The 27,966-nt window shown below is 44.0% G+C and overlaps 1 protein-coding gene across 3 annotated transcripts; it reads right to left on the bottom strand.

Moving 5' to 3' along the window:
- Positions 1–77: 77 nt before the first annotated feature.
- On the bottom strand, positions 78–27,775 carry LOC124033625 (vitamin D 25-hydroxylase-like). Of its 3 annotated transcripts, XM_046345740.1 has the most exons (7): positions 27,662–27,775; positions 17,515–17,559; positions 15,472–15,600; positions 14,541–14,682; positions 13,733–14,365; positions 3,024–3,353; positions 78–1,752 (listed from the first exon to the last, which is right to left on the bottom strand). In XM_046345740.1, the coding sequence occupies exons 3-7, from the start codon at positions 15,529–15,531 to the stop codon at positions 1,571–1,573; spliced, it is 1,347 nt and encodes a 448-aa protein (XP_046201696.1). In that variant the 5' UTR covers positions 15,532–15,600; positions 17,515–17,559; positions 27,662–27,775; the 3' UTR covers positions 78–1,570. The 3 variants fall into 3 exon arrangements, with proteins under 3 accessions (XP_046201696.1, XP_046201697.1, XP_046201694.1); XM_046345741.1 differs by lacking the exon at positions 17,515–17,559 and having other exon boundaries at positions 27,662–27,774; XM_046345738.1 differs by lacking the exons at positions 17,515–17,559; positions 27,662–27,775 and having other exon boundaries at positions 81–1,752; positions 15,472–15,874.
- Positions 27,776–27,966: the final 191 nt, after the last annotated feature.

Below are 27,966 nucleotides of genomic sequence, written 5' to 3' on the forward strand. Positions count from 1 at the left end.
TGTGTGTGTGTGTGTGTGTGTGTGTGTGTGTGTGTGTGTGTGTGTGTGTGTGTGTGTGTGTGTGTGTGTGTGTGTGTGTGTGTGTGTGTGTGTGTGTGTGTGTGTGTGTGTGTGTGTGTGTGGCATAAAAATCCCCTTGAATGTAACTGTACTATAACTTTGCCCTTAGTGTTTAGATCCTCCTGCCAACAACCACAGTTGGAACACGGATGTTTGCTGAAATGACTGCAAGGTTACAGTTTCAATGCACACAAACAAGGCGCTCATCCAGGCGAATTGGCAGTCTGTCTACCTCAGCATAACTTTAATATGAAATACTACCCAGTAAGTCTGATGTTTGCACAACACAGCATTGGATGTTTTTTTCTGGCCCTTTGGTCTGTTGAGTAGAAGTGAGAGGTCACTTAAGGAAATGGGTGACGCCCCCCCCAGGCTCAGCTCCAACCACATGAAGATTATTTATAGTGTCTGTGTATCCCTGGACGACCCAGTCTGGACACATTCTGCCGGCTCACTGCAAAAGTCCATGTCTGACTAGTCCTGTACTGTAGTTTAGATAGGTCTATGTTTCCTCTCCAGAAATGTTTCCTATAACCTATTGAGAGAAATACTGTCAGCATGTTGAAGAAAAATAACAAGCGGCATAAAACATATGTAACTTGAATTTGTCTTAGGAAAGGCACACCATAAACATTGTAAAAAAGGTAAGTGGAGTACCAAAACGGCATTGTTCTTATTACAAAGTATGACCATAATAGACAAAAGTTCAATTTACTTAAATCACAAAGGACAGCATCACAAAGACATTTTCAACAGATATTGCAGTAGCTTTCTGAGAGAAGGCTTTTCCATGGAAGAATCCCTAGAGATCGGGTTCCTTGTTAGTTTAGACTGCTTGATATGGCACTGATCCAGACTAAACACCATGTCCAGAGCCTTCTAGGAAAAGCTGGCTGCTAGTCTACTTTGTTTCACTGTGCTGTAGAAACAGCTGAAACTACCCACTGGGAACAGACATCAATTCAATGTCTATTCCACGTAGGTTCAATGTAATTTCATTGAAATGACATGGAAACAATGATTCAACCAGTATGTGCCCAGTGGGTAATGTTCCCATTTCTCATCTAGGCAGGCTGTGAGAGAGAAGACAGGGCTGTGAACCATCATAGAGGTCCATCCTGTCAATCATTGATGTAATCCCGCAGGGAAGATGAGACATTTGATTATAAGGACACAAATAAAAAAGTAAATTCTAATTCAAGGTTAATTCATAGTATATGTCTGCATGTATTGTGTAAATATTCACACTTCTTATCTTCTCGATTAAACTTACTGAGAAGTTCCACCTGATCTTTCAGGATCTCGCCAGTAACATTTCTGGTGATCCTGTGATTTTGCAAATGGTGCTGTGCAAACATGCAATTTCTCAGAAACAACCATCGGCTGATGTTTAGAATTCTAGCAGTTCTGTGTAAAACACAGGTTAGGAGTACAAGCTCTAGAGCCCTGTTCTGTTCTGACTAAACCCCCAACCCCCCCACCCCTTCGGGCTGTGCCTTTTGAGAATCTGTCACTGCTGCCTGCGGACGGCGCAGATGGAGTAAGGCAGCGGCTGCAGTGTCATGCCCAGTTTGGGGGTGAGGCTTGGCACCGTGCCGGGGGGGAACTGCAGGTGGAAGCGCTGCAGCATGGTGGTGAAGAACAGGAACATCTCCATCCTGGCCAGATGCTCGCCCAAACAGTGACGCTTCCCTGAGGACAAACCACACAACATGGATTGAGTTTTGTGAAGATCATGTCATACTTTGTATCATCTACTCTACTCAGAGGAGACTGGTGAAGGGAGGACTGCTCGTCGTAATGGCTGACATGAAATCAACGGAAAGGTATCAAACCATTCCATTCCAGCCATTACAATGAGCCTTCTGCCGATTTAGTGACACCAGCTAGTACTGACTACTGTTTTCCAGTGAACATTCAACCAATACAACATATCTATTGTACTCAATGTATCTGTTAAGTGATAGTAAAGGTCCTTTACTATCACTGTTATCAGCTATTTAGTGTTTACCTTTTCATGATATAGGTTATGGCTGGGAAAAGGTTTACACTTGCATACACAGTGCAACTTGAGCAATAGAGGGAACCACATGTATGGGTGGTTGAGAGAATTGGTTTTGTTTAAACTGACATGGTGGTGGTTTTCTGTCTTAACAGTACTTTCCTTTATTAATGGCAGCGTTGTAGTCTGCAATAGCCCCAGGGACAGGCTTGCTCACCAGTCTATTAATTAAGTGCTCAAAAAGATTACTGGGCCTTCATACCCGTAAGGTTGTTGTAATACCGGAGAGGCTCTAGCTTTTATTACATTTGACTCATTGTAGGTAAAATGAAAAGAGATCATAGCTGGGGTATACAGTTAAAGACATGCTCCGGTACTTTGGCAACTAATAAAGTATTTTTCAATGTGTAGTTCATACATGCATAATCTATGAGCAGAATTACTGTCTTACCTCAATTAGAAACGAAATCCCTAGTTTGAAAGAGACTTTTATTGAAGCTGTGCTGCGTTATTTTCCCTACATTTCCCTCCACGTGGGCCTGCCACCTAGCAATTTGAGTTATAGCCAATGAGCTTCAGCCTCTCACATTTGAGTGACAGGGAGCAAGAGGCCTGCCCAGCATTATCCAATGAGGTTGCAGGGCGGGCCCAGCTCAGTGGACACAGCACAGAGAGAGAGAGAGAGAGAGCAATGACGTGGTGCACATGTCTGCATATATGTGACGTAGTATGCAATTTTTGGGGACCATTTTTGGCTCATGAGTGCTACTTTCAGAACTACTCCCTAAAAAGTATACAAACATACAGAATAATCTGTAATATATTGGAATGTCATGCCCATGATGACTATTAACCCTGTTTTTAAGCATTACCATTTAGATTAGGCAAGAGGAGAGTCATTCAAGTGAGAGGGTGTGCTACTCTCTTTGGGGGCCTAGGAGTGCAAAGAAGCCAGACTCACCCAGAGAGAAGGGTAGGAAAGCTTCCCGTCGGACAAAGTTTCCATTGCTGTCCAGGAAGCGATGTGGTGAGAAGGTTCCAGGGTCGCACCAGTACTTCTCATCAAAGTGCACAGAGTACAGGTTGGTGATGACCATGGTGCCTTTGGGGATGTTGTAGCCGCTCACCAGTGTGTCCTGAGTGGTGGCGCGGAAGATGCCCAGGGGCACGATGTTACAGAAGCGCAGGACCTCATGTAGCACCGCTTCCACATAGGGCATCCTCTTTTTGTCTGCCAGCGAGGGGGACTTCTCACTTCCCAGCACACTGTCCAGCTCCTTATGCACCTTCTCTACACAGAGGAAACACCAGCAGCAAACTGTCAATACCTTTTCATCACAATGTACTTTCTGCTTGCTAAACTCTTATCTAGTATCTACAGAAATAAGAAAACCTTTAATATGTTTGCACCCCAGGAAGTAGCTGTTGCCAAGGGGATCCCTAATAAATACAAATCCTTCCCACAGTTGTGTCAAGTTGGCTGGATGTCCTTTGGGTGGTGGACCATTCCTAAAATACATTGGAAACTGTTGAGCGTGAAAACCCCAGCAGCGTTGCAGTTCTTTGTACAAACCGGTGCGCCTGTGTAACGGATGTGAAACGGCTAGCTTAGTTAGCGGTGGTGCGCACTAAATAGTGTTTCAATGGGTTACGTCACTTGCTCTCTGAGTCCTTGAAGTAGTAGTTCCCCTTGCTCTGCAAGGGCCGTGGCTTTTGTGGAGCGATGGGTAACGATGCTTCGAGGGTGACTGTTGTTGATGTGTGCAGAGGGTCCCTGGTTCGCGCCCGGGTATGGGGGTGGTCTAAAGTTATACTGTTACACCTGGCACCTACTACCATACCCCATTTAAAGTCATTTAAATATTTTGTCTTGCCAATTCACCCTCTGAATGGCACACATATATAATCCATGTCTCAAGGCTTAAAAATATTTATTTAACCTGTCCCCTATCCTTGTTTAGTTTATTAATTCAATCATTTAAAAAACAAGTACACACAAAACTTGACAAACCCATACATGCACATGAGTAAAATCATGGAGGATAACACACAATAAAGTCTGGGACTTATTTTCATTGTGGTCCTCTTGAAACCAGATGGCTAGGCAAGATCGAACACAGTTAAACACAGTACGGCATTGAGATGATAAAACATAAAAACACATCGAAGCAGAACATTATCTCATAATTGCAGTTACATTGTAGGGGTTATTCATATGGGCACAGAAGTCATCAAACTTATTTTTACTTTATTTTTAAAAATGCCCAGAGAGGATGTTGTTTTTATGGGCAGAGGCAACTCATTCCAGTCTGAGGCTCCAGATTACAAGAAAGTTCTACACTGTTCTATGCTGAATAGTGTCCAGCTGCCTAATGGATCCTATTCTGACTACACTACTGAAAGAGCTACTTCCTGAGCCTGGTCCTGCTATGTTGATCATAATAAACGGCTCCCTATCCTCCGGATGTTTACCAAATAAACTAAAAATGGCAGTAATAAAGCCTTTCCTGAAAAAGTCCAACCTTGACACGGAAAATGTAAAAAACGGCCTATATTGAAAAAGCTGTTGTGCAGCAGCAACTCACTGCCTTCCTGAAGACAAATAATGTATACGAAACACTCCAGTCTGGTTTTAGACCCCATCATAGTACTGAGACGGCAAATTACCTTTTAATGGCGTCAGACCAAAGGCTCTGCATCTGTCATCGTGCTCCTAGACCTTGGTGACATTTTTGACACCATTGATCACCACATTCTTTTTAAGAGATTGACCCTCTTGGTCTACACGGAAAAGTTCTTGCCTGGTTTAGATCTTATCTGTTGGAAAATATAGAATTGACTCTCTTTGGATGGTTTGCCCTTTCACAAATCAATGTATGTTTCAGTGTTCCTCAAGGTTTCATTTTAGGACCACTATTGTTTTCACTATATATTCTACCTCTTGTTGATGTCATTCAGAAATACAATGTCAACTTTCACTGCTATGCGGACGACCCACAGCTGAACATTTCGATTAAACATGGTGAAGCCCCAAAATTGCCTACCCTGGAAGCCTGTGTTTCAGACATAAGGAAGTGGATGGCGGAAAAGGTTTTACTTTTAAACTCGGACAAAACAGAGATGTTTGTGCTAGGTCCCAAGAAACAAAGAGATCTGCTGTTTGATCTGAAAATGAATGTTGATGGTTATACAGTCTCAAATAAATCTGTGAAGGACCTCTGCATTGCGCTGGACTATCTTTTGACGAACATATCAAGAATATTTCAAGAGCAGCTTTTTTCCATCTTTGTAACATTGCACAAATCTGAAACTTTGTACAAAAATTATGCAGTAAAGCTAATTTGCTTTTGTAACTTTTAGATTAGACTACTGCAATGCTGTCCTCTCTGGCTACCCGGATAAAGCAATACATTAAATTCAGTTAGTGATAAATACAGACCACCATAGTGCCTGTGCCCAAGAACACTAAGGTAACCTACCTAAATGACTACCGACCCGTAGCACTCACATCTGTAGCCATAAAGCGCTTTGAACGGCTGGTCATTGCTCACATCAACACCATTATCCCAGAAACCCTATACCCACTCCAATTTGCATACCGCCCCAAGAGATCCACAGATGATGCAATCTCTATTAGAAGTCGACTAATTATGATTTTTCAACGCCGATACCGATTATTGGAGGATCAAAAAAAGCCGATATCGATTAATCGGATGACTTTTTAAAGTTATTTGTAATAATGACAATTACAACAATACTGAATGAACACTTATTTTAACTTAATATAATAAATCAATAAAATCTATTTAGCCTCAAATAAATAATGAAACATGTTCAATTTGGTTTAAATAATGCAAAAACAAAGTGTTGGAGAAGAAAGTAAAAGTGCAATATGTGCCATGTAAGAAAGCTTATGTTTAAGTTCCTTGCTCAGAACACAAGAACATGTGAAAGTTGGTGGTTCCTTTTAACATGAGTCTTCAATATTCCCAGATAAGTTTTAAATTGTAGTTATTATAGGTATTATAGGACTATTTCTCTCTATACGATTTGTATTTCATTAACCATTGATTATTGGATGTTCTTATAAGCATTTTAGTATTGCCAGTGTAACATTATAGCTTCCATCCCTCTCCTCGCCGCTACCTGGGCTCGAACCAGGAACACATCGACAACAGCAACCCTCGAGGCAGCGTTACCCATGCAGAGCAAGGCGAACAACTACTCCAAGTCTCAGAGCGAGTGACGTTTGAGACTCTATTAGCGCGCACCCCGCTAACTAGCTAGTCATTTCACATCGGTAACACCAGCCTAATCTCGGGAGTTGATAGGCTTGAAGTCATAAACAGCGCAATGCTTAGAGCTGCTGGCAAAACTCACGAAAGTGCTGTTTGAATGAATGTTTAGGAGCCTGCTGGTGCCTACCATCGCTCAGTCAGACTGCTCTATCAAATCATAGACATAATTATAACATAATAACACACAGAAATACGAGCCTTAGGTAATTAATATGGTCGAATCCGGAAACTATCATTTCATAAACAAAATGTTTATTCTTTCAGTGAAATACGGAACCGTTCCGTATTTTATCTAACGGATGGCATCCCTAAGTGTAAATACTGCTGTTACATTGCACAACCTTCAATGTTATGTCATAATTACGTAAAATTCTGGCAAATTAGTTCGCAATGAGCCAGACGGCCCAAACTGTTTGCATATACCCTGACTCTGCATGCAATGAACGCAAGAGAAGTGACACAATTTCACCTGGTTAATATTGCCTGCTAACCTTTCTTTTAGCTAAATATGCAGGTTTAAAAATACATACATTTGTGTATTGATTTTAAGAAAGGCATTGATATTTATGGTTAGGTACAGTTGGAGCAAAGACAGTCCTTTTTCGCGAATGTGCACCGCATCGATTATATGCAACGCAGGACACACTAGATAAACTAGTAATATCATCAACCATGTGTAGTTATAACTAGTGAGTATGATTGATTGATTGTTTTTATAAGATAAGTTTAATGCTAGCTAACAACTTATCTTGGCTTCTAACTGCAGTTGCGTAACAGGCATGCTTCTCGTGAGGCAGGTGGTAAGAGCATTGGACTGGTTAACCGTAAGGTTGCAAGATTGAATCCCTGATTGAATCTGTCGTTCTGCACCTGACCAAGGCAGTTAACCCACCATTCCTAGGCCAACATTGAAAATAAGAATGTATTCTTAACTAACTTGCCTCGTTAAATAAAGTTGTAAAAAATGTAATTAAATTATAAAATCGGCGTCCAAAAATACCGATTTCCGATTGTTATGAAAACTTGAAATCGGCCCTAATTAATCGGCCATTCCGATTAATCGGTCGACCTCTAATCTCTATTGCACTCCACACTGCTCTTTCCCACATGGACAAAAGGAACACCTATCTGAGAATGCTATTCAATGACTACAGCTCAGCTTTCAACACCATAGTGCTTTCAAAGCTCAGCAATAAGCTAAGGACCCTGCGACTAAACACCTCCCTCTGCAACTGGATCCTGGACTTCCTGATGGGCCGCCCCCAGGTGGTGAGGGTAGGTAGCAACACATCTGCCACGCTGATTCTCAACACTGGAACTCCCCAGGGGTGCGTGCTCAGTCCCCTCCTGTACTCCCTGTTCACCCACGACTGCATGGCCAGGCATGACTCCAACACCATCATTAAGTTTGCAGACGACACAACAGTGGTAGGCCTGATCACTGCCCGTTCCATGATCTCACCATCACGGTTGACAACTCCATTGTGTCCTCCTCTCAGAGCGCTAAGAACCTTGGCGTGATCCTGGACAACACCCTGTCGTTCTCAACTACCATCAAGGCGGTGGCCCGTTCCTGTAGGTTCATGCTCTACAACATCCGCAGAGTACGACCCTGCCTCACACAGGAAGCGGCGCAGGTCCTAATCCAGGCACTTGTCATCTCCCGTCTGGATTACTGCAACTCGCTGTTGGCTGGGCTCCCTGCCTGTGCCATTAAACCCCTACAACTCATCCAGAACGCCGCAGCCCGTCTGGTGTTCAACCATCACAAGTTCTCTCACGTCACCCCGCTCCTCCGCTCTCTCCACTGGCTTCCAGTTGAAGCTCGCATCCGCTACAAGACCATGGTGCTTGCCTACGAAGCTGTGAGGGGAACGGCACCTCAGTACCTCCAGGCTCTGATCAGGCCCTACACCCAAACAAGGGCACTGCGTTCATCCACCTCTGGCCTGCTCGCCTCCCTACCACTGAGGAAGTACAGCTCCCGCTCAGCCCAGTCAAAACTGTTCGCTGCTCTGGCCCCCCAATGGTGGAACAAACTCCCTCACGACGCCAGGACAGCGGAGTCAATCACCACCTTCCGGAGAAACCTGAAACCCCACCTCTTTAAGGAATACCTAGGATAGGATAAGTAATCCCTCTCACCCCCCCCCTTTTAAGATTTAGATGCACTATTGTAAAGTGACTGTTCCACTGGATGTCATAAGGTGAATGCACCAATTTGTAAGTCGCTCTGGATAAGAGCATCTGCTAAATTACTTAAATGTAAATGTAAATGATCACCGACAACGACGAGACAGCCTATAGGGAGGAAGTCAGAGACCTGTCCGGGTGGTGCCAGAATGACAACCTATCTCTCAATGTAACCAAAACTAAGGAGATTATTGTGGACTACAGGAAAAGGAGGACCGAGCACGTCCCCATTCTCATCGACGGGGCTGTAGTGGAGCAGGTTGAGAGCTTCAAGTTCCTTGGTGTCCACATTAACAACAAACTAGAATGGTCCAAACACACCAAGACAGTCGTGAAGAGGGCACGGCAAAGCCTAGTTTTCCCCCTCAGGAAACTAAAAAGATTTGGGTCCTGAGATCCTCAAAAGGTTCTACAGCTGCAACATCGAGAGCATGGTTGCATCACTGCCTGGTACGGCAATTGCTCGGCCTCTGACTGCAAGGCACTTCAGAGGGAAGTGCGTACGGCCCAGTATATCACTGGGGCTAAGCTGCCTGCCATCCAGGACCTCTACACCAAGCGGTGTCAGAGGAAAGCCCTAAAAATAGTCAAAGACCCCAGTCATAGCCTGTTCTCTTTAATACTGCATTGCAAGCGGTACCGGAGTGCCAAGTCTAGGACAAAAAGGATTCTCAACAGTTTTTACCACCAAACCATAAGACTCCTGAACAGGTAATCAAATGGCTACCCAGACTATTTGAATTGTGTGCCCCCTCCCAACCAACCCCTCTTTTTACACTGCTGCTATTCTCTGGTTAACATATATGCATAGTCTCCTTAACTATACATTCATGTACATACTACCTCAATTGGGCCGACCAACCAGTGCTCCCGCACATTACCTACCTATTGTTCACCTAATACATTTTTTGCACTATTGGTTAGAGCCTGCAAGTAAGCATTCCCCTGTCCAGGGGTACCTTTTGTATTCAACGCACGTGACAAATAAACTTTGATTTGATTTGATTTAGTAAACTGGTGGGCTGTTGATATCCCTCTAGTGGTGTGGGGGCTGTGCTTTGGCAAAGTGGGTGGGGTGATATCCTGCCTGGTTGGCCCTGTCCGGGGGGTATCGTCAGACACGGCCACAGTGTCCCCTGAACCCCCCCCCCCCCCCCCCTGTCTCAGCCTCCAGTATTTATGCTGCATTAGTCTATGTGCCCGGGGGGCTAGGGTTATTCTATCCTATCTGGTGAAATTCTCCTGTCTTAACTTAAGTATGCTCCCTCTAATTCTCCCATCTCTCTCTCTCTCGGAGGACCGGAGCCCTAGGACCATACCTCAGGACTACCTGGCCTGATGACTCCTGGCTGTCCCCAGTCCACCTGGTCATGCTGCTCATCCAGTTTCTGCTGTTTTGCCTGTGGCTATGGAACCTGTTCACCAGATGCTGTTTTTGACCCTCTCCCTCCCTTCCTCCATCTCTACCTCACCTGCTTTCCTCGACCTCTGAAAGCTCGACTACATAAAGCCAACAGACATTTACTCCTGACGTGCTGACCTGTTGAACCCTCTATAACAGGCCTGGGTATCGGCCGTCCCGGGGGCGGTACGCAGCCCGCGACCTGATTCAATACGCCCCCCCGGAACCATGCTCAGATCACATAAAGAATTTGCAATAGTAAAGTTTTGAAAAACGTATTTGTTATTCAAATTAAAAACCCAATGAACACTCGCCTTTGTGTAATGATTTAACTCCCACCGCTTGTGGGACATTTATTTTGAAGAGACGTATAAATAACAACTGCCAGAGGACAGACGGTGACTGACAGGCTGACACACACGTCACAGTTATAAATAGTAGCTAGCTAGAAATTGTGCAAAAATGAGTTTTTCAAAGAAAGGGAATGTAGATAATGAATGTAGAGTGTTCCAGCAAGAGTGGAACTTGAAATATTTATTTATTGAGGTATCAGGGAAAGCTGTGTACTTAGTGTGCAAAGAGAAGATCTCTGTCTTGAAAGACTACAACTTGTCCCGACACTTCCGGACAAAGCATGCAGAGGGCAAGTGCATCGAAAGAGTTGCTTTCTCAGTTGCAAAAGTAGCAAGGACTTTTCACAAAACTGCATTCAGAAAACAATGCAATTGCGATAGCTAACTATGTACTGTCCCACAAAATTGCTAAACATAGCAAGCCATTCGCTGAGGGTAAATTCATTAAAGAATGTTTAATTGACTCTGCAGCAATACCCCGACAAGAAAGAGCTGTTTGAAAATGTTTCCCTGCCAAGACAAACAGTGACACTGAGTGTTGAGGATATCGCAGAGAATATGGAACAACATTTGAAAGACAAGGTAAAGGAATTCACCTATTTCTACAAACTACAAGGGAAGGGCCTTTTTGCACATCAGATGTACAGCCTTGTCAAAGCCTTCAAGGGAAAATTACTCCTCCTGACTCACCAAGTAGAAGCCAACAATCTCACCCATCTTCTGACACTACTAGTCTGTTCTCTATCAGGTGACCAGCGGGAGAAGTATACATCGCTGCTGCGTGCTTTGAACGGTGAGTTTTCTCATCATTTTGAGGATTTCAAAGTGTTGGAAAATGACATCCTGTTGGTTTCCTCTCCTTTCACCTTCAATGTGGATAACACTCCCACTGACCTGCAACTTGAGCTTATAGATCTTCAGTCTGATGCAGTGATTGGAGAACTATTCAAAACAATGTCACTGACGAGGTTCTATGCCTCTCTCAATGAACAAAACTTTCCAAGGATTAGGAGTCATGCTCAAAAGATGTTTGTACTGTTTGGGTCAACCTATGTATGTGAACAGGCATTTTCAGTGATAAAATAAAATAAGTCAAGGCACAGATCATCTGTTACTGACTTTCGCCTCCCAGCAATTTTGCGCATAGCGATGTCAAAACTATACCTGACTTCACTGCTCTAGTCAATGCCCATCAGAGACTTCACTCCTCACACTGATTGAGTAGTTTAAATGTAATGTTGAGCTCTCTTTCTTTCTTGTGTTTTTGTGCATACCTGTTAACAAGAGTTCTGTCCGTGGTGCTGAATGCACAGTGTACTTTTGTATAATGTATAATGTACATTATGTATAATGTATAATCCTGAATATATGATTCTGGCCCGTGATGGCAAAAATATATTATAATGCTCTACAACCACTGGGATTATTATTTGAGCCTGCTGGTCATCTATAAACGTTTGATCTTGAAAAACGATTTGACCTTAATGGCCATGTACATTTATACATTTTTGTCATTTAGCAGATGCTCTTATCCAGAGTGACTTACAGTAGTGAGCGCATACAGTTTAGTACACTTATAATCTCAACCCGGCACATCCAGAAAAGGACTGGCCACCCCTCAGATCCTGGTTCCTCTCTAGGTTTCTTCCTAGGTTCCTGCATTTTTAGGGAGTTTTTCCTAGCCACCGTGCTTCTGCATCTGCATTGCTTGCTGTTTGTGGTTTAAGACTGGGTTTCAAAGTGCAAAGCACTTTGACACATCTGCTAATGTAAAAAGGGCTTTATAAATAAAATTGATTGAAGTGGATTTAACAAGTGACATCAATAACCTGGTCAGTCTGTCGTTGAAAGAGCATAATGTTTTATACACTCAGCGTATACCTTAGTAGTGAAATAGTTTAAACAAAAATCTATTTAAAAAATGATTATTAATTACCTACAAACATACACTCCCCTCCGTATGTATTTGGACAGTGAAGCTACATTTTCTAATTTGGCTCTATACTCTAGCATTTTGGATTTGTTATCAAATGTTTCATATGAGGCGGAGGTACAGAATGTCACCTTTCATTTGAGGGTATTTTCATTTATATCTGTTTTAAAGTTTAGAAATGAAAGCACTTTACATATCTAGTCCTCCCATTTGAAGATGTCATATGTATTTGGACACATTCACGTATAGTGTATTAAAGCAGTCTAATGTTTAGTATTTGGTCCCATATTTCTAGTACGCAATGACTGACTACATCAAGCTTGTGACTACACACTCGTTGGATGCATTTGGTGTTTGTTTTGGTTCATTTGGGGTTATGAATGATGGATGATGACTGGAGTCATTTTATTTCCAATTCATGACATCCCTAATCATGGTAGCATCCACATTAATGTAGCTGTGTTCAAAAACACATTTCATTCTTACTTACAATACAAGTGTCTACAAAATATTAAAATACAGTACATTGTCCACCATTCACTTCCTTTAGGTCCAAGCATAATCTGAAACACAACCAAAACAAGCTGTAAATGAATCCAACACGTTTTTAAAGTCACAGCTTGATGCAATTATTGTGTGCAAGGAATATGGGACCAAATACTACATTTTTACTAAGTTAAAACACTAAGTGAACTTGTCCAAATACTTATGATGTCTTCAAAATGGGGGGATTAGATACATTTGCTACATGCTTTCAATTCTAAACGGTAAAACAGATATACATTATATATATATAAAAAAATACCCTCAAATAAAAGGAACATTCTGTCCTGTCACCTAATATAAAATATTTGATATCATATCTAAAATGGTGAATTATAGAGACACATTTACAATTGTAGCTTCACTGTCCGAGGGGGGGAGTGTATAACTTTGTACAGTTGAAATAAAAAATATATACCTTAGTTGCTGTATGTTATGGCTTGGAGAAAGGTTAAATAAGGATGAGGCAAGTCCCTTTACTGGACACCAGAGGAGAAGAGGAGAAAGAAAGACCAAGGATGACCTGTTAGCGAACTGTTGAAACTGAGCTTAATACCAGAATAGGCCTCATCTGAAAAAGAGACAAACAAAATAGAAAAGGACAGGAAGAGATGGAGGGACGTTGTGGAGGTCTTATGCACCACTCGACATGATGAGGCCTGAGTGAGGACAAGGCAGGGTGCTAAGAGGCCTGATTAAGGACAAGGCATGGTGCTATGAGGCCTGAGTGAGGACAAGGCAGGGTGCTAAGAGGCCTGATTAAGGACAAGGCATGGTGCTAAGAGGCCTGAGTGAGGACAAGGCAGGGTGCTAAGAGGCCTGATTAAGGACAAGGCATGGTGCTATGAGGCCTGAGTGAGGACAAGGCAGGGTGATATGAGGTTTGAGTAAGGACAAGTCAGGGGACTTGGTGCTGAGGCCTACTGTGCTATAAGGCAGCACACTGACCTTGAATGTTGGGGTAGAGGGCCATGTAGAGCATAGCCCAGCGTAGGGTGTTGGTGGTGGTCTCCGTGCCTGCGATGATGAGCTCGCCCACAGAGTAGATTAGGTTCTCCCTGGAATATGGGGTGCCCAAGTCGCCAGCACTCTTGTCCAACTTGTTCAGGTAGTCATCGATGTAGTGGCGCGGGAAGTTGCACACTCTGCCCTTCGAGAAGCGCCTGATGAGCTGCTCCAGGAAGTTATAGACCTTGGCTGCGTTGCAGAACAGCTTCTGGTGCTTTCCAAAGGGGAGGTACTCGATCCATGGGAAGGCGTTGTAAAGGAAGGCCCAGCCACTGACGGCCAGCTCCACATTCTCACTGAAGATCTCAATCATGTGCTGGAAGTCACAGTTGTCGTACGTGAAACGCTCGCCGAAGATGATGAGGTTGGTGATGTTGGACACAGCATTGGTTACCAGGTGCTTTGGGTTAAAGGGTTTCCCTTTGTGTTCGTCGATGGCATCCACGAAAAACATGCACTCTTCCAGGATCTTCTGGTCGAGGGGCTTTTGAAAACTGCCAAAGTAACGAAAGGAGTTGCTGGCCAGTTGACGATGTTCAATCCATCCATTGCCAAATTTAGCATTCAGAAGTCCTGAGAAGGAAGATATTGAGATTAGAGCAGACAATGAGACCTTACTGAGCATGTACCATAAAATAGCCTAGAGAGTTCGATAACACCAAGCTTGTATTTGCATGTAATATCTAATAACAATATACCAATGTCATAATGTGCATATTTCAGAAGACATTATAACTGACTTTCTTACCTCCCATTTTTGTCATTTTCATAAATAAAGGCAGAGATGGCCGGTCAGAAAAGACATCACCCTGATGGTACAGGCATTCTCTGATGGCATCATATCCATTCAGAACCACTGCTGAGTAGCCTCCCAAATCAAGACTGAAAATCTGAGATAAAATACTTGAATAAATAGACATCCAAAATAATATGCCATTTGTTTTCCCAAAATCTGTTTCATTTTTTAAATTTTATTTGAAAAAGTAGTATGACATAACATCTAAATTGCAAATGATCTTTTAGGCTAGTTTGGAGGTAGTCTAGCTCTATTTGCCAAGGCATGCTGACTAAGCGTACCTTCGCCATTTTTCGAAACCCTGCAAGCGCAGCTGGAGCCTGCCAACACTTAGCGAATAGCGAACCTCTTCTGTTCAGTTTTCTGAGTTTTTTTTCTAGGCTGACGCAAGATATAGGGACATGAATGGAGCGTCCATCCTGACTAAGATTTTGACACACATAAGGAATTCTGGTGTGTGTCGGAAGATTTAAAAAAAAACTTTATTTAACTAGTCAAGAACAAATTATTTTTTACGATGACAGGCAGAATGACATATTTTTACCTTGGCAGCTCGGGATTCGATCTAGCAACCTTTCGGTTACTGGCCCAATGCTCTAACCACTAAGCTACCTTCAAACTTCATTTGACACTGTTTTTTCACGAATGAAATTAAAGCAACTTTGAGATTCTGTTTTGTAATGAAAAACGCAATATAAAATACATATTGTAATGCAAAAAAAATCCGTATTCATAAATTAACACTCAATAGGCTAAACCGCAATAGTTAAACCGGTTTGAGCACAAGCAGACTAGCCTACATGGGGGTGCACACAAGTAGCCAACACAAAAAAATGCCTAGGTTCAGTCAAGCCACTTTGACACAATAAGTTAAGTACCGTACCTGCCCATGGATTTCACTCTGTTTCTTCATAAAGACGTGCGGTTCTGTTGCTAGAGACATAATGTTCCCTATGACAGGGATAGGTGACGGTCCAGGAGGGAATCCTCGGGGTCTCCTCTGCTTCACAAGCTGTCGGATCAGCAAAATAACAATAAGGGAAATAAATAAACTACACAGACCTAAGAAAGCCTGTCCATGCGACAATTCTGAGACTAGGGATGATAACTGAATTAATACCATTTTTCTCTCTCTAACTTTGCTGTCTGTACTAAGCTCTCCTGTGCGAAATAGTTATGTAGGCTATATCATCTTGCACATGTTTCTATTCCCTGCCTCTACCCAATAGGATACTTCTCCCTCTACAAGGCTAAGTTTGGCTGGAAGTTTAGCTGTGATGACTATCGATGAACTTTGATCAGCCTTCGATCAATTCTAGCAATCAACAAATCGTGATTCTGCTATTTCTGAGGATTTGATTTCCCAATGATGATTCCTGGACATTTGTTGGCATGCAGCATAACTTGCCGGCCAGCTGGCACCACACAGATCAAGTTGGTTAAAAAAAAGCTATATTTTTTCACCGCTGATTCAGCCTGTACTCAGACTAGACATAACATAGTAAACGAAACTTCGGGACACTCAATTTAGCATGATATATTACATTTGTTATGGTTACATAAGACAGAATGTTACTAAAGGCAAAAACAAAAGGCTGGTGGATAATTAGCAACTTTGCAACTACTTACTACTTTTTGGCTACTTTGCAACTAATATATGTATTGAAAATTCGTAATATATTGTCACAAATTAATAGATACCATACCAAACCTAACATATACTAATTTAAGTGTCTTGGAATATAGATTTTTTTCTGTGTTACGTCTACCCCTGAGTCCAAATTGGCTGATCCCATTAACATGGCATACTTTCTATGTGAGTGTTGTTTAGACTGTCTTATATCTAGACACATTGGCATTATGCAGCAAAAGCAAGGTTCATGTTTGATTCAAGAGAGCTATTTTTATAACTCATAGCCTAATGCTGTATAATAAATACAATATTTCAAATTCATGTGATATAACACATAGGCCTAACCTATAACACAATTTTAAAATACCTAGGTCATGGGGTAAAACATGTCCTTGTCTGCATTAGGATATAAACGTTGCCCTATACTATGTTATTGCATTAGGATGTAAACTTTGCCCTATACTGTGTTGTTGCATTAGGATGTAAACTTCGCCCTATACTGTGTTGTTGTATTAGGATGTAAACTTCGCCCTATACTGTGTTGTTGGAACACCCTACAATCAGTAGGATACAAGAATAGATCAATCACTTTCTTCACAATTGTGCCATTCTGTCTGGGATGTGTTCTTTTTGGTAGGCTACACCAGCACCAACATGCAGTCTGGGTTGTACATTAACGGTATTACAATATAAAGATGAATATCTTTACCCAAGTGTCCCACTTTAGTGTCAATCATAATGCAAACAACTTGCAAGCAAATGTGTAGAATGTCTGTCTATAAGGGCGAAAGGCGAGACCTAGATGCAGACAAAGGAGGCAGATGGTTAGAGTCTTTGTAGTTTATTTATATTCCAAAAGGAGAAGGCAAGAGGCAATGGTCGTGGACAGGCAAAAGGTTAAAACCAGATTCTGAGTCCAAGAGGTAAAGAGTGGCAGACAGGCTTGATGTTAGGGCAGACAGAAGGGGCAGCCAGGCAGGTACGGAGTGCAGAAAAAAACAGACAAAGGTCAAAACTGTGAAGACTAGAAAATGAGAATAGAAAACAGGAGTACGGGAAAACACACTGTTTGACTTGAAAACATACAAGACGAACTGGCACAGAGAGACAGGAAATACTGGGATAAATACACCAGGAAAATAAGCGACACCTGGAGGAGGTGGAGACATTCACAAGAACAGGTGAAACAGATCAGGGCGTGACAGTACCCCCCCTAGGGATGCCACTACGCATCCTACCTGGTGGCAGGTAGAAACCCCTACCCCATGGTTGAACCCTCAGGAAGCATCTCACCGTATACGCCGGCTGGCCATCGATGACCCAGGGGGAGGGATGGGCCTAGAAATGGAAGACAGAGGACTGTGAGACAAGGGCTTAATCCTGGATACATGAAAACTAGGGTGAACATGGAGGGTACGGGGCAACAGCAGATGGACGAATGACTAGAAATGGGGAAAGAACTAATGAAATGCGGGGAAAGTTTATGAGATTCTATCCAGAGGGGTAGGTCCGATAGCGAGGAGCCAGAGTCCAGTGGCGGTCTGCTTGTCGACGATACCAGGAGGTTGTCTTGAGAAAAGCCGCCCGAGGTATATTCCAGGTATGCCGACAGCGACGGACGAACATCTGGGCTGAAGGTATCTTGCGCAGGGAAGAGTGGGGGCTGATATCCCATGGAGAATTCGAAGGGGGATAGTCCAGTAGCCGAGCAGGGGAGTGTTCCTGGCATATTCCATTCAGACCAGTTGCTAACTCCAGGTGGTGGGGTTACTGGCAAAAAGACACCGGAGTACCGTCTCCATATCTTGATTAGCTTGCTCCGACTGTCCGTTGGACTGGGGATGAAACCCGGAGGACACGCTGGCCGAAGACCCGATAAGGGTGCAGAATGGCTTGCAGAATCAGGATGAATACTTGGGACCCCAATCCGAGACAATGTCGACCGGGAGTCCATGGATTCGGAAGACGTGCTGCACCATGAGCTGGGCCATCTCCTTGGCGGAAGGTAATTTAGGAAGAGGGATGAAATGGACGGCCTTGGAGAACCTGTCAACCACCATCAGGATGGTGGTGTTGCCATCTGACGGAGGAAGCCCGTTGACAAAATTCAGGGAAATATGAGACCAGGGGCGATGAGGAACAGGAAGTGGCTGAAGGAGACCAGACGGAGATTGCTGCAGAGTCTTGCTTTGGGCACACACCATGCATGAGGCAACGAAGGCCGAGACATCAGGAGCCATGGTGGGCCACCAGAAGCGCTGTCGGAGGAAAGCCGGGGTACGATGAGCACCAGGATGACAGGTAAGCCTGGAGGAGTGAGCCCATTCCAGAACTTGGGACCGGATCAGGAACAAACATCCAGGAACGTTGTGCTTTGCGAACCAGAGCCTCAATACCCCAGACAACCACAGCCGCCAAACATGAGGCAGGGAGAGTGGTCTCTGATTCCGAGGGTGTGGCAGCAGAACTGTACAGGCGGGAAAGGGCATACGGCTTCACATTTTTGTACCCTAAGCGGAAGGAAATGGTGACATTAAACCTAGTGAATAACAGGGCACACCGGGCCTGCCTTGAGTTAAGGCACTTGGCTGTGCGAAGATATTCCAAATTCTTGTGGTCAGTCCAAACCAAAATGGGATGTTCCGCCCCTTCCAACTAATGCCTCCACTCCTCCAGGGCCATCTTTACTGCTAGGAGTTCCTGGTTTCCAATGTCATAGTTCCTCTCCGCCAAGTTGAGATGATGGGGCATGAAGGCACAGGGATGAAGTTTTTGGTCCTGGAAGGATCACTGGGAAAGAACGGCCCCTACTCCCACTTCGGAAGCGACAACCTCCACCACAAACTGACGGGTCGGATCCAGATGGATGCGGATGGGGGCAGTGGTGAATCATTGCTTCAAATCCACAAAATCCTTGTTTGCTATTGGGGACCATGTGACCGGTACCTTGGGAGAGGTGAGTGAAGAGAGGGGAGCCGCCAGGTTGCTGTAGCCCCGAATGAAACGGCGGTAAAAGTGAGCAAACCGCTGGAGCTGCACCCTGGATGTGGGTTGGGGCCAATCCGTCACCGTTCACTTTTTACGGATCCATCTGAACATTCCCTTCAGAGATGATGTATCCCAGAAAAGTGATTGTGGACCAGTGGAATTCGCACTTCTCCGCTTTAAAAAACAACTGGTTCTCCAGAAGGCACTGAAGAACCTGTCGCACTTAGAGAACATTTTCTCCCGTTCCTGGGCAGAACGGGAGAAAGCCAGGATGTCATCGAGGTACACAAAAACAAACCGATTCAACATAGCCCGGAGCATATCGTTATCCAGGGCTTGGAAGACAGCAGGACCGTTAGTGAGTCCAAACAGCATGACCAGGTACTCATAGTGTCCACTTGCTGTATTGAAATCAGTCTTTCAATCGTCTCCTTCGCATATCCGAACAAGGTGGTAGGCATTCCGGAGGTCCAGTTTAGGAAGATGGCTGCCCCCTGGAAAGATTCGATAGCCGAGGAGAGGAGTGGTAGCGGGTACCGGTTCCTGACAATAATATTGATTACCGGGGTCTCCATGAAATGGACGCAGGGTCTACTCCTTCTTTCCCACAAAGAGTTGAGTTTGAGTTTATTTTAGAGGGACAGTGCACATTAATCAAAGTTTCAGTAAAAGTGCCGGTTTTAGCCAGCTGGCTAATTTTCAACCGCAGTCCCTGGGCAGGTTATTAAAAAGCAATTACAATATAGACAATCATTGAGCAGTGAGCACACGCAGAGCAACATAGGACAAGCAGGACATAGCATACAGACAGAGCAACATAGGATAGGCAAGACGTAGCATACAGACAGAGCAACATAGAACAAAAAGCAGCAAGACAAAATTCATAACAATTGGATACCATGAAATTGGGGAGAAAAGGGGGGTAAAATTCAAAAAATAAAATACTGGGTGTAGGGGGAGCCAGGCCATTTAGAATCTTCAGGACATGCATCAGTGTATTGTACAAGATTTTCCCAACTCATGCTTTCTGAGGATGTAACAGTGATGATGGCAATTGGGCTTTCTATCAAGCACTTTGAGAGCCTGTTTGTAACAGTGATGATGGCAATTCCTATCAACTTTGAGAGCCTGTTTGTAGACAGACTGAATAGGTTTTAATGTTGTACAGCAAGCTTGGGCCCAACTAGTCAAGCAGTATGTTAAGTGGGGGAGTATCATAGATTTGAAGTACAGTTTTGCTACCTCTGTAGTCAAACAATTTCGTATAAATCGGAAATTAGCTAGGTTGAATTTGATTGAATCTGAAGGACCTTTTTCACATGGTTTTTAAAAGAGAGGTTGGAATCAAGTATAATGCCAAGGTACTTAAAATCAGATACCACCTGGAGCTTCTCCCCTGACACATAGACACATGTCACATCTGGCTCAGTAGCATCTGTTGCCCTCTTTGTGAAGAACATGCAAACATTTTTTTTCACATTGAGATGCAAACACGAGTCACTGGCAATTTTGTGATGAGAATCTCATGGTTAACCGTATCAAAAGCACAGCCCCAACACAGCTCCAACAACGCCCCCTTTGTCCATCTTGGACATTTTCCAGAAGAAAGCAGTTGGCCGTTTCTGTGGAGTGTTTCGCTCTGAAGCGAAACTGCATGGAGTGTAATGTGAAGGGGCTGTTGTTGAGGTGTGCAATCAGTTGTTCTGCTACACACTTTTCAACAACCTTTGACACCACAGGTAGTATACTAATGGGCCTGTAGTTACTCACGTCAGTAGGGTCGCCCAATTTAAAGATGGCCGACTTCCATACCCTTGGAAACACCCCGAGACCAATAGATGTGTTGGTGACCTTAGTAATGGGGCCAATGAGTGACTCTTTGTAGTTGAGAAAGGTAGAGTCCAGCCCAAACACATCTTTGGCTTCAGAGTTCTTTAGTGAGCTAATCACCTTGTTCACCTTTAACTCAGAAACCTCCCTTATGATGAGACAAGTTGAGTGTCATTTACTAGCACTGAGCCCAAGAAACCAGTGGAGGGGTTCTGTGTCAGTACCCTGACAGAGTCAATAAAGTAGGAATTGAAGGCTTTTGTTATTTTGACTGCATCCTGTGTTAGATTGTTATTCACAATGATTTCTAGCCTTTTTTCAGTGTCACTATAGTCTTTCCCTATTAACTTTTTTAGATTCTCCCAGATCAGTTTAGAATTTCCCTTTGCTTCACCAATTATGTTAATAAAAAAAAGTTTACCTTGGCCTGTCTGATTTCTCACCTTATTTCTCAACATGGTAAACCTACATTTGGCATGCTCTAATTTGGATCTTAGGGCTATTTTGGAGGATAATCTCGTTCTTTCATCAATTTCCAGATTCCTCCATTTAGCCAAGGAAGAGTGCTCTTTTGGACAGTTTTGGATTTGATTTTCTATAGGAAACATTATGGTATGCTGTGTACTGTCCTCTTTGGTGTTGATATTCTCCGGTAGTAGACTGTGTCATCCCAGCAATGAGGCACTGAGATTATCAGTAGAGGAGCTACATAACTGACTATCATGGCAAAGTACTGGAGATAAAACATATAATTGCACTTTAACTCTTTGCATGAGTTACTTAGCTGGGGTCACCTGATGTTTTGGATAAAATAACAACATTCGTACGAGAAGTGGCACCTGCCGCACCACCTCGTCTTCCGTCCGCCATTATCCACCCTGTCCACCCATGAGGACATAGAGCGTTCAATGTTAGCGTTCAGTCAGCGCAGAGTGAACCCTGCAGGCAGACGTTTAGGGGAAGGGTGCGCCGCCTTTAGGCAGTGTGAGTGACAGAACGGGCTCCAACCCAGGATTGAACCTGTGGTCCAGTCAATATTGGGATTGTGCTTCTGGAGCCAAGAAAATCCCAAAACTATAGGGATGTTAGGAGACTCAATGAGAAGCAGCTGTATTGACTCACTGTGATTACCCGATGTCCACAGAGTCATGGAACGGTCGTCCAGTGCTCTGGCATCCTTGGGAATGGAAAGGGGTTGAGTGGGAATACCTAGTTCAGATACCAGGGTAGCGTCCATGAAACTCTCGTCAGCCCAGAGTCAATGAGCACCCGAAAGGACTTTGACTGGTCTCCACACAGCAGAACAGCAAAAGGGGTACAGGTAATTGGAATTAGGGAATTCCCAGTCTGACTCACCAGAGTACTTGTACCTACTAATGATCTAGGGCTCCTCACCGTTGTCGATGATTCTCGAGGGAACTCGGGTGGCTTCGGATCCTCTCAGAAAAACAGCCATTGGAAACTTCTGGATTCCTTCGAAAGGTGAGCGAGCCATTGCAGATGAACGAGTGTGCCCGAGACCAGAACTTCCCTTACTCCTTGTGTTCCCTTAGGCATCCATCAATTCTAATGATGAGGGCAATGAGGGATTCGAGGTCCACCGGTAGTTCCCGAGCAGCTAGCTCATCTTTTACCACCGCAGATAATTAGTGAAGAAAAGTATCAAAAAGAGACTCTGTATTCCAGGCACTCTCGGAGGCCAATGTGTGAAAATCAACCGCGTAGTCTGCTACACTACGGGAGTTGACGTAATTCAAGAAGTTTACTGGCCGTCTCTCTCCTGGATTATGTAGAATCGAATACCTTCCTAACTTCTGCCATGAAATCCTCCAGATGACAACAAATGGCGGATTGTTGCTCCCAAACTGCCGTATCCCAGGAGAGTGCCCTTCCCGACATTAGCGTAATAACATACTCTATCTTAGATTGGCTTGAATGAAACAAAGATATCTGTAGCTCAAAAATAAGAGAGCACTGAGAAAGAAAACCCAGGCAGGTACCAGGATCCCCAGAATATCGTTCCTGAGGTGGTAAGCGGGTTCTCGGGGAGCCGGGGTAGGCTGTACAAGCTCACCACTAATAGGGGAAAAAAATACTGTGTGGTTGGGGTTTCTCAGAGGTAGGAGGCAGCCTCTGAGCTAACTCCCTGATTTGCTCCATAATCTCTTTAATCCCTTGGTTTTGGCATTCCGTCAAGGAACGGAGCCCTTCCAGAAGGTCCTGTAACAACTCATCATGTCTACCAAAGGTGGCTCCATGCAGGGAGACAGTGTGGCGGAGCTGGTCCAAGTCTGCTGGGTCTGTCATGGCCAGTTCGTACTATAAGGGCACAAGGCGAGACCCAGATGCAGACACAGGAGGAAGATGGTTAGTCTTTGTAGTTTATTTATAATCCAAAAGGAGAAGTCAAGAGGCTGGTTGTGGACAGGCAAAAGGTCAAAACCAGATTCTGAGTCCAAGAGGTAAAGAATGACAGACAGGCTTGATGTCAGGGCAGACAAAAGGGGCAGACAGGCTCGATGTCAGGGCAGACAAAAGGGGCAGACAGGCTCGATGTCAGGGCAGACAAAAGGGGCAGACAGGCTCGATGTCAGGGCAGACAAAAGGGGCAGACAGGCTCGATGTCAGGGCAGACTAAATGGGCAGACAGGCTCGATGTCAGGGCAGACAAAAGGGGCAGACAGGCTCGATGTCAGGGCAGACAAAAGGGGCAGACAGGCTCGATGTCAGGGCAGACAAAAGGGGCAGACAGGCTCGAAGTCAGGGCAGACAAAAGGGGCAGACAGGCTCGATGTCAGGGCAGACAAAAGGGGCAGACAGGCTCGATGTCAGGGCAGACAAAAGGGGCAGACAGGCTCGATGTCAGGGCAGACAAAAGGGGCAGACAGGCTCGATGTCAGGGCAGACAAAAGGGGCAGACAGGCCCGATGTCAGGGCAGACAAAAGGGGCAGGCGGGTACGGAGTCCAGAAAAAACAGGCAAGGGTCAAATCTGTGAAGATTGGAAAAAGAGAATAGAAAACAGGAGCATTGGAAAACATGCTGGTTGACTTGAAAACATATAAGACAAACTGGCACAGAGAGACAGGAAACACTGGGATAAATACACTGGGGAAAATAAGTGACACCTGGAGGAGGTGGAGAAAATCACAAGAATAGGTGAAACAGATCAGGGCGTGACCATGTCATATCATGTAAACAATCACAAATTATTATAATAGCAATGCTCACGCTATATGGCACATTTCTTCCTACATTAACCTCCTGTGGCTCTATGCACTATAATGAACCTTGTCACAGCCCTTTGGAGCATCAAGAGAACCTGAGGACATCATTCAGATCAGAAACTGACCCAGGGTATATCGAGTCTCCAGTGGTGTAAAGTAATTAAATTAAATACTTTAAAGTACTACTTACTGTAAGTAGTTGTTTTGGGTATCTTTACTTTACTATTTCTATTTTTAACAACTTTTACTTCACTACATTCCTAAAGAAAATGTACTTTTTACTCCATACATTTTCCCTGACAACCGAAAGTACTCGTTACATTTTGAATGCTTTGCAGGATAGGAAAATTGTCTAATTCATGCACTTATTAAGAGAACACGTGGTCATCCCTACTGCCTATGGTCTGGTGGACTCACTAAACACCAATGCATCTTTTGTAAGTAATGTGTGAGTGTTGGCTATCCCCCTGGCTATCCATACATTTTCAAAACAAGAAAATGGTGCCGTCTGCTTTGCAGAATTTGAAATTATTTATACTTTTGATACTTAAGTATATTTTAAACCAAATACTTTTAGGCTTTTCCTCAAGTAATATTTTACTGGGTGACTTTCACTTTTACTTGAGTAACTTTCTGTGAAGGTATCTTTACATTTACTCAAGTATGATGATTGGGTACTTTTTCCACCACTGCAAGTCTCCAATAGGTTACGTTGGGGTGTGGAAGGAAAGCCTACTCAGCCATTTCTGTGAAGTACTGTACCAGAGACTTCTCCAGTAGTGTGTCTTACACGGAACCCAAACCGTCTGTGCGCGTGTGCCATCATGCGTCATTGTGCATAAATGTATGTTGTCCCCCACAACAAACGTGATCATGACACACAGGTTAAAATATCAAAACAAACTCTGAACCAATTACATTAATTTGGGGTTAGGTCAAAAAGCATTAAACCTTTATGGCAAGCTAGCTTGCACTTGCTAACTAATTTGTCCTATTTAGCTAGTTTGCTGTTGCTAGCTAATTTGTCCTGGGATATAAACATTGAGTTGTTATTTTAACTGAAATGCACAAGGTCCTCAACTCCAACTATTAATCCACACACAAAACGGTCAAACTAATCGTTTCTAGTCATCTCTCTTCCTTCCAGGCTTTTTCTTCTCCTGACTTTGCGATTGGCAACTTTCATAAATTAGATGCATTACCGTCCCCGACCTCGTTCGTCTTTCAGTCACCCACGTGGGTATACCTGCTTCTATAAACCAATGAGGAGATGGGAGAGGCAGGACTTGCAGCGTGAGCTGCGTCACAAATATGATTGACTTCTATTTTAGCCCATGGCAATACAGACGCTCGTTGGCGCAATAATTGAATAATATAGATTTCTAAATGTATTTTGCAACTCTCCCGCAAGCGATGCGAGCGGTGTAGTCAGCCTGTTAGGCCCTGCAGATAGCAGTATAGGTGGAGTAGAGGTTGTGAAAGGGTCTGACTGGGTCGAGAACGTATACAAAAAACCTTTCCGCAACCACCATGGTTCTATTGTGATCAAATGTATTTATATAGCCCTTCTTACATCAGAGAAATACTCCAGATATAACAGACTGGCCCTAGCCCCCGACACATAAACTACTGCAGCATAAATACTGGAGGCTAAGACAGGAGGGGTTAGGAGACACTGTAGCCCAATCCGATGATACCCCGGACAGGCAGGATATAACCCCACCCACTTTGCCAAAGCACAGCCCCCACACTAGAGGGATATCTTCAACCACCAACTTACCATCCTGAGACAAGACCGAGTATAGCCCACAAAGATCTCCGCCACGGCACAACCCAAGGGGGGGCGCCAACCCAGACAGGAAGACCACGTCAGTGACTCAACCCACTCAAGTGACACACCCCTCCTAAGGACGGCATGGAAGAGCACCAGTAAGCCAGTGACTCAGCCCCTGTAATAGGGTTAGAGGCAGAGAATCCCAGTGGAGAGAGGGGAACCGGCCAGGCAGAGACGGCAAGGGTGGTTCGTTGTTCCAGAGCCTTTCCGTTCACCTTCACACTCCTGGGCCAGACTACACTCAATTATATGATCTACTGAAGAGATGAGTCTTCAGTAAAAACTTAAAGATTGAGACCGAGTCTGCGTCTCTCACATGGGTATGCAGACCATTTCATAAAAATGGAGCTCTATAGGAGAAAGCACTGTGATGGCTAAGGGAAGCACTTTTGAGCATTGCTCTGGTTAAAAGTAGTACACTATATAGGGAATATGGTGCCATTTGGAAAGAAGCATAGTGTCTGAGGTGGATTCAGAACATCACTGCCTGGTGGCATCAGACAGAACAGGATTGACTGGTCAGGACTGGTTCAGGGTTGTCACAGTCATCATAGCATGGGAACAATTGAAACCCCCTTAAAGAGTTACCCTCTCAAGCAATATTCTGCACATCCAGTTATAGTTGACCTGGTTTGATTTGACTCACATTTATGCTCTGTCCATTGGCTACTGGCAGAAATTAAGGACATTAATAATGGGATCATTTATTAAGCGGTGCCTGTTCACTAACCACACACCTAAACACAGATCTGGGCCTGTATTTATAAAACATCTCAGAGTAGGAGTGCCGATCCAGGATCAGGTCCCTTCTATGTCAAACCCGACCCTAGATCAGCATTCTGGTATGCTTTATGAATATGGGCCCAAATCTGGATCAAATAGTAGTGTGCCTGTTGATTCTGGAGGTCCTCTGTATCGACTGCCTGTCCACTCAGTGTGTGATGACTTGCTCCTCATTAGTACCAGTGATGTCTGTTTACCCAGCCAAACAGAGGTGCTTATTTTTTTCTCCAAATGTAACAAACCCGTCTCCCCAGACCTCACCCAGTGATTTGGATTTGTTATCGCCATCTAATCAGGACATTCAAGGAAACTGCTTTTCTACTTCCTGCCAGCCCCCCCAGATACAACAAACTATCCAGGAAGCATTTTATATATCAATCAAAGACATCATTGAATTAACTTGTTCTCACTGTTGAATGGAAACGTCCACTTGTGACTGTGTTGGGAAGGGCAGACCAACAGACCTTGTGCTTACTGGAAATCAGCCCCACTACTTGAATACTGTAGGCACAACGTCAAATCGGTTGACAAACCCTTAAGATGTCAGCTGCTAATTTTCAGATTTACACCACATAAACACAGCCATTTTCACTGGACGATCTGTTGCTATCTGTTGCTGCCAAATCATGATTTCCCTGGGGGTTAGCCTTGCAATAACCAAGTGGTGAGACACATAGCCCTCTATATTTAAATGTTTCAGGTACACTCCGATAGATGTCTGCGTCACATGCAGTATCTTCTATTGACATTTTCTTCTTTCTTGCCTTAATCATACTCACTCTCTATCCATCAGTTGTCACTTGTCTTCAGTTTTGATGTGAGAGAGGAAGCCAGTCCCGTCATCGCCACCTCACCCACTCTTAAGATAGCCTTGGGCCCCCCGTTGGCCCGAAGGTTGGTTAGGAGACACTGTAATTGTGATGAATTGAGAGAATATTAGGGTAGCACTGTAATTCATTAATCATACGCTGTCTGCCGCTGTTCTTCCCTCTTTGCCTTTCTGTCTTCTACACATCTTTCCCCACCTCGTCTTTCTTCCTCGCTTTATAATGCACAACATATGTGCATTGAAGTACAGATTGAA

This window comes from Oncorhynchus gorbuscha, linkage group LG04 (genome assembly GCF_021184085.1).
Source record: "Oncorhynchus gorbuscha isolate QuinsamMale2020 ecotype Even-year linkage group LG04, OgorEven_v1.0, whole genome shotgun sequence".
NCBI classification, from domain to species: Eukaryota; Metazoa; Chordata; class Actinopteri; order Salmoniformes; family Salmonidae; genus Oncorhynchus; species Oncorhynchus gorbuscha.

Coding starts and splice junctions, on each gene's coding strand:
- LOC124033625 (XM_046345738.1), bottom strand. CDS start 15,711: ATGGTATTAATTCAGTTATCATCCCTAGTCTCAGAATTGTCGCATGGA. Junction 14,366..14,540: donor GAAAATGACAAAAATGGGAG/GTAAGAAAGTCA, acceptor CTTCCTTCTCAG/GACTTCTGAATGCTAAATTT. Junction 3,354..13,732: donor CCTCTACCCCAACATTCAAG/GTCAGTGTGCTG, acceptor TCCTCTGTGTAG/AGAAGGTGCATAAGGAGCTG.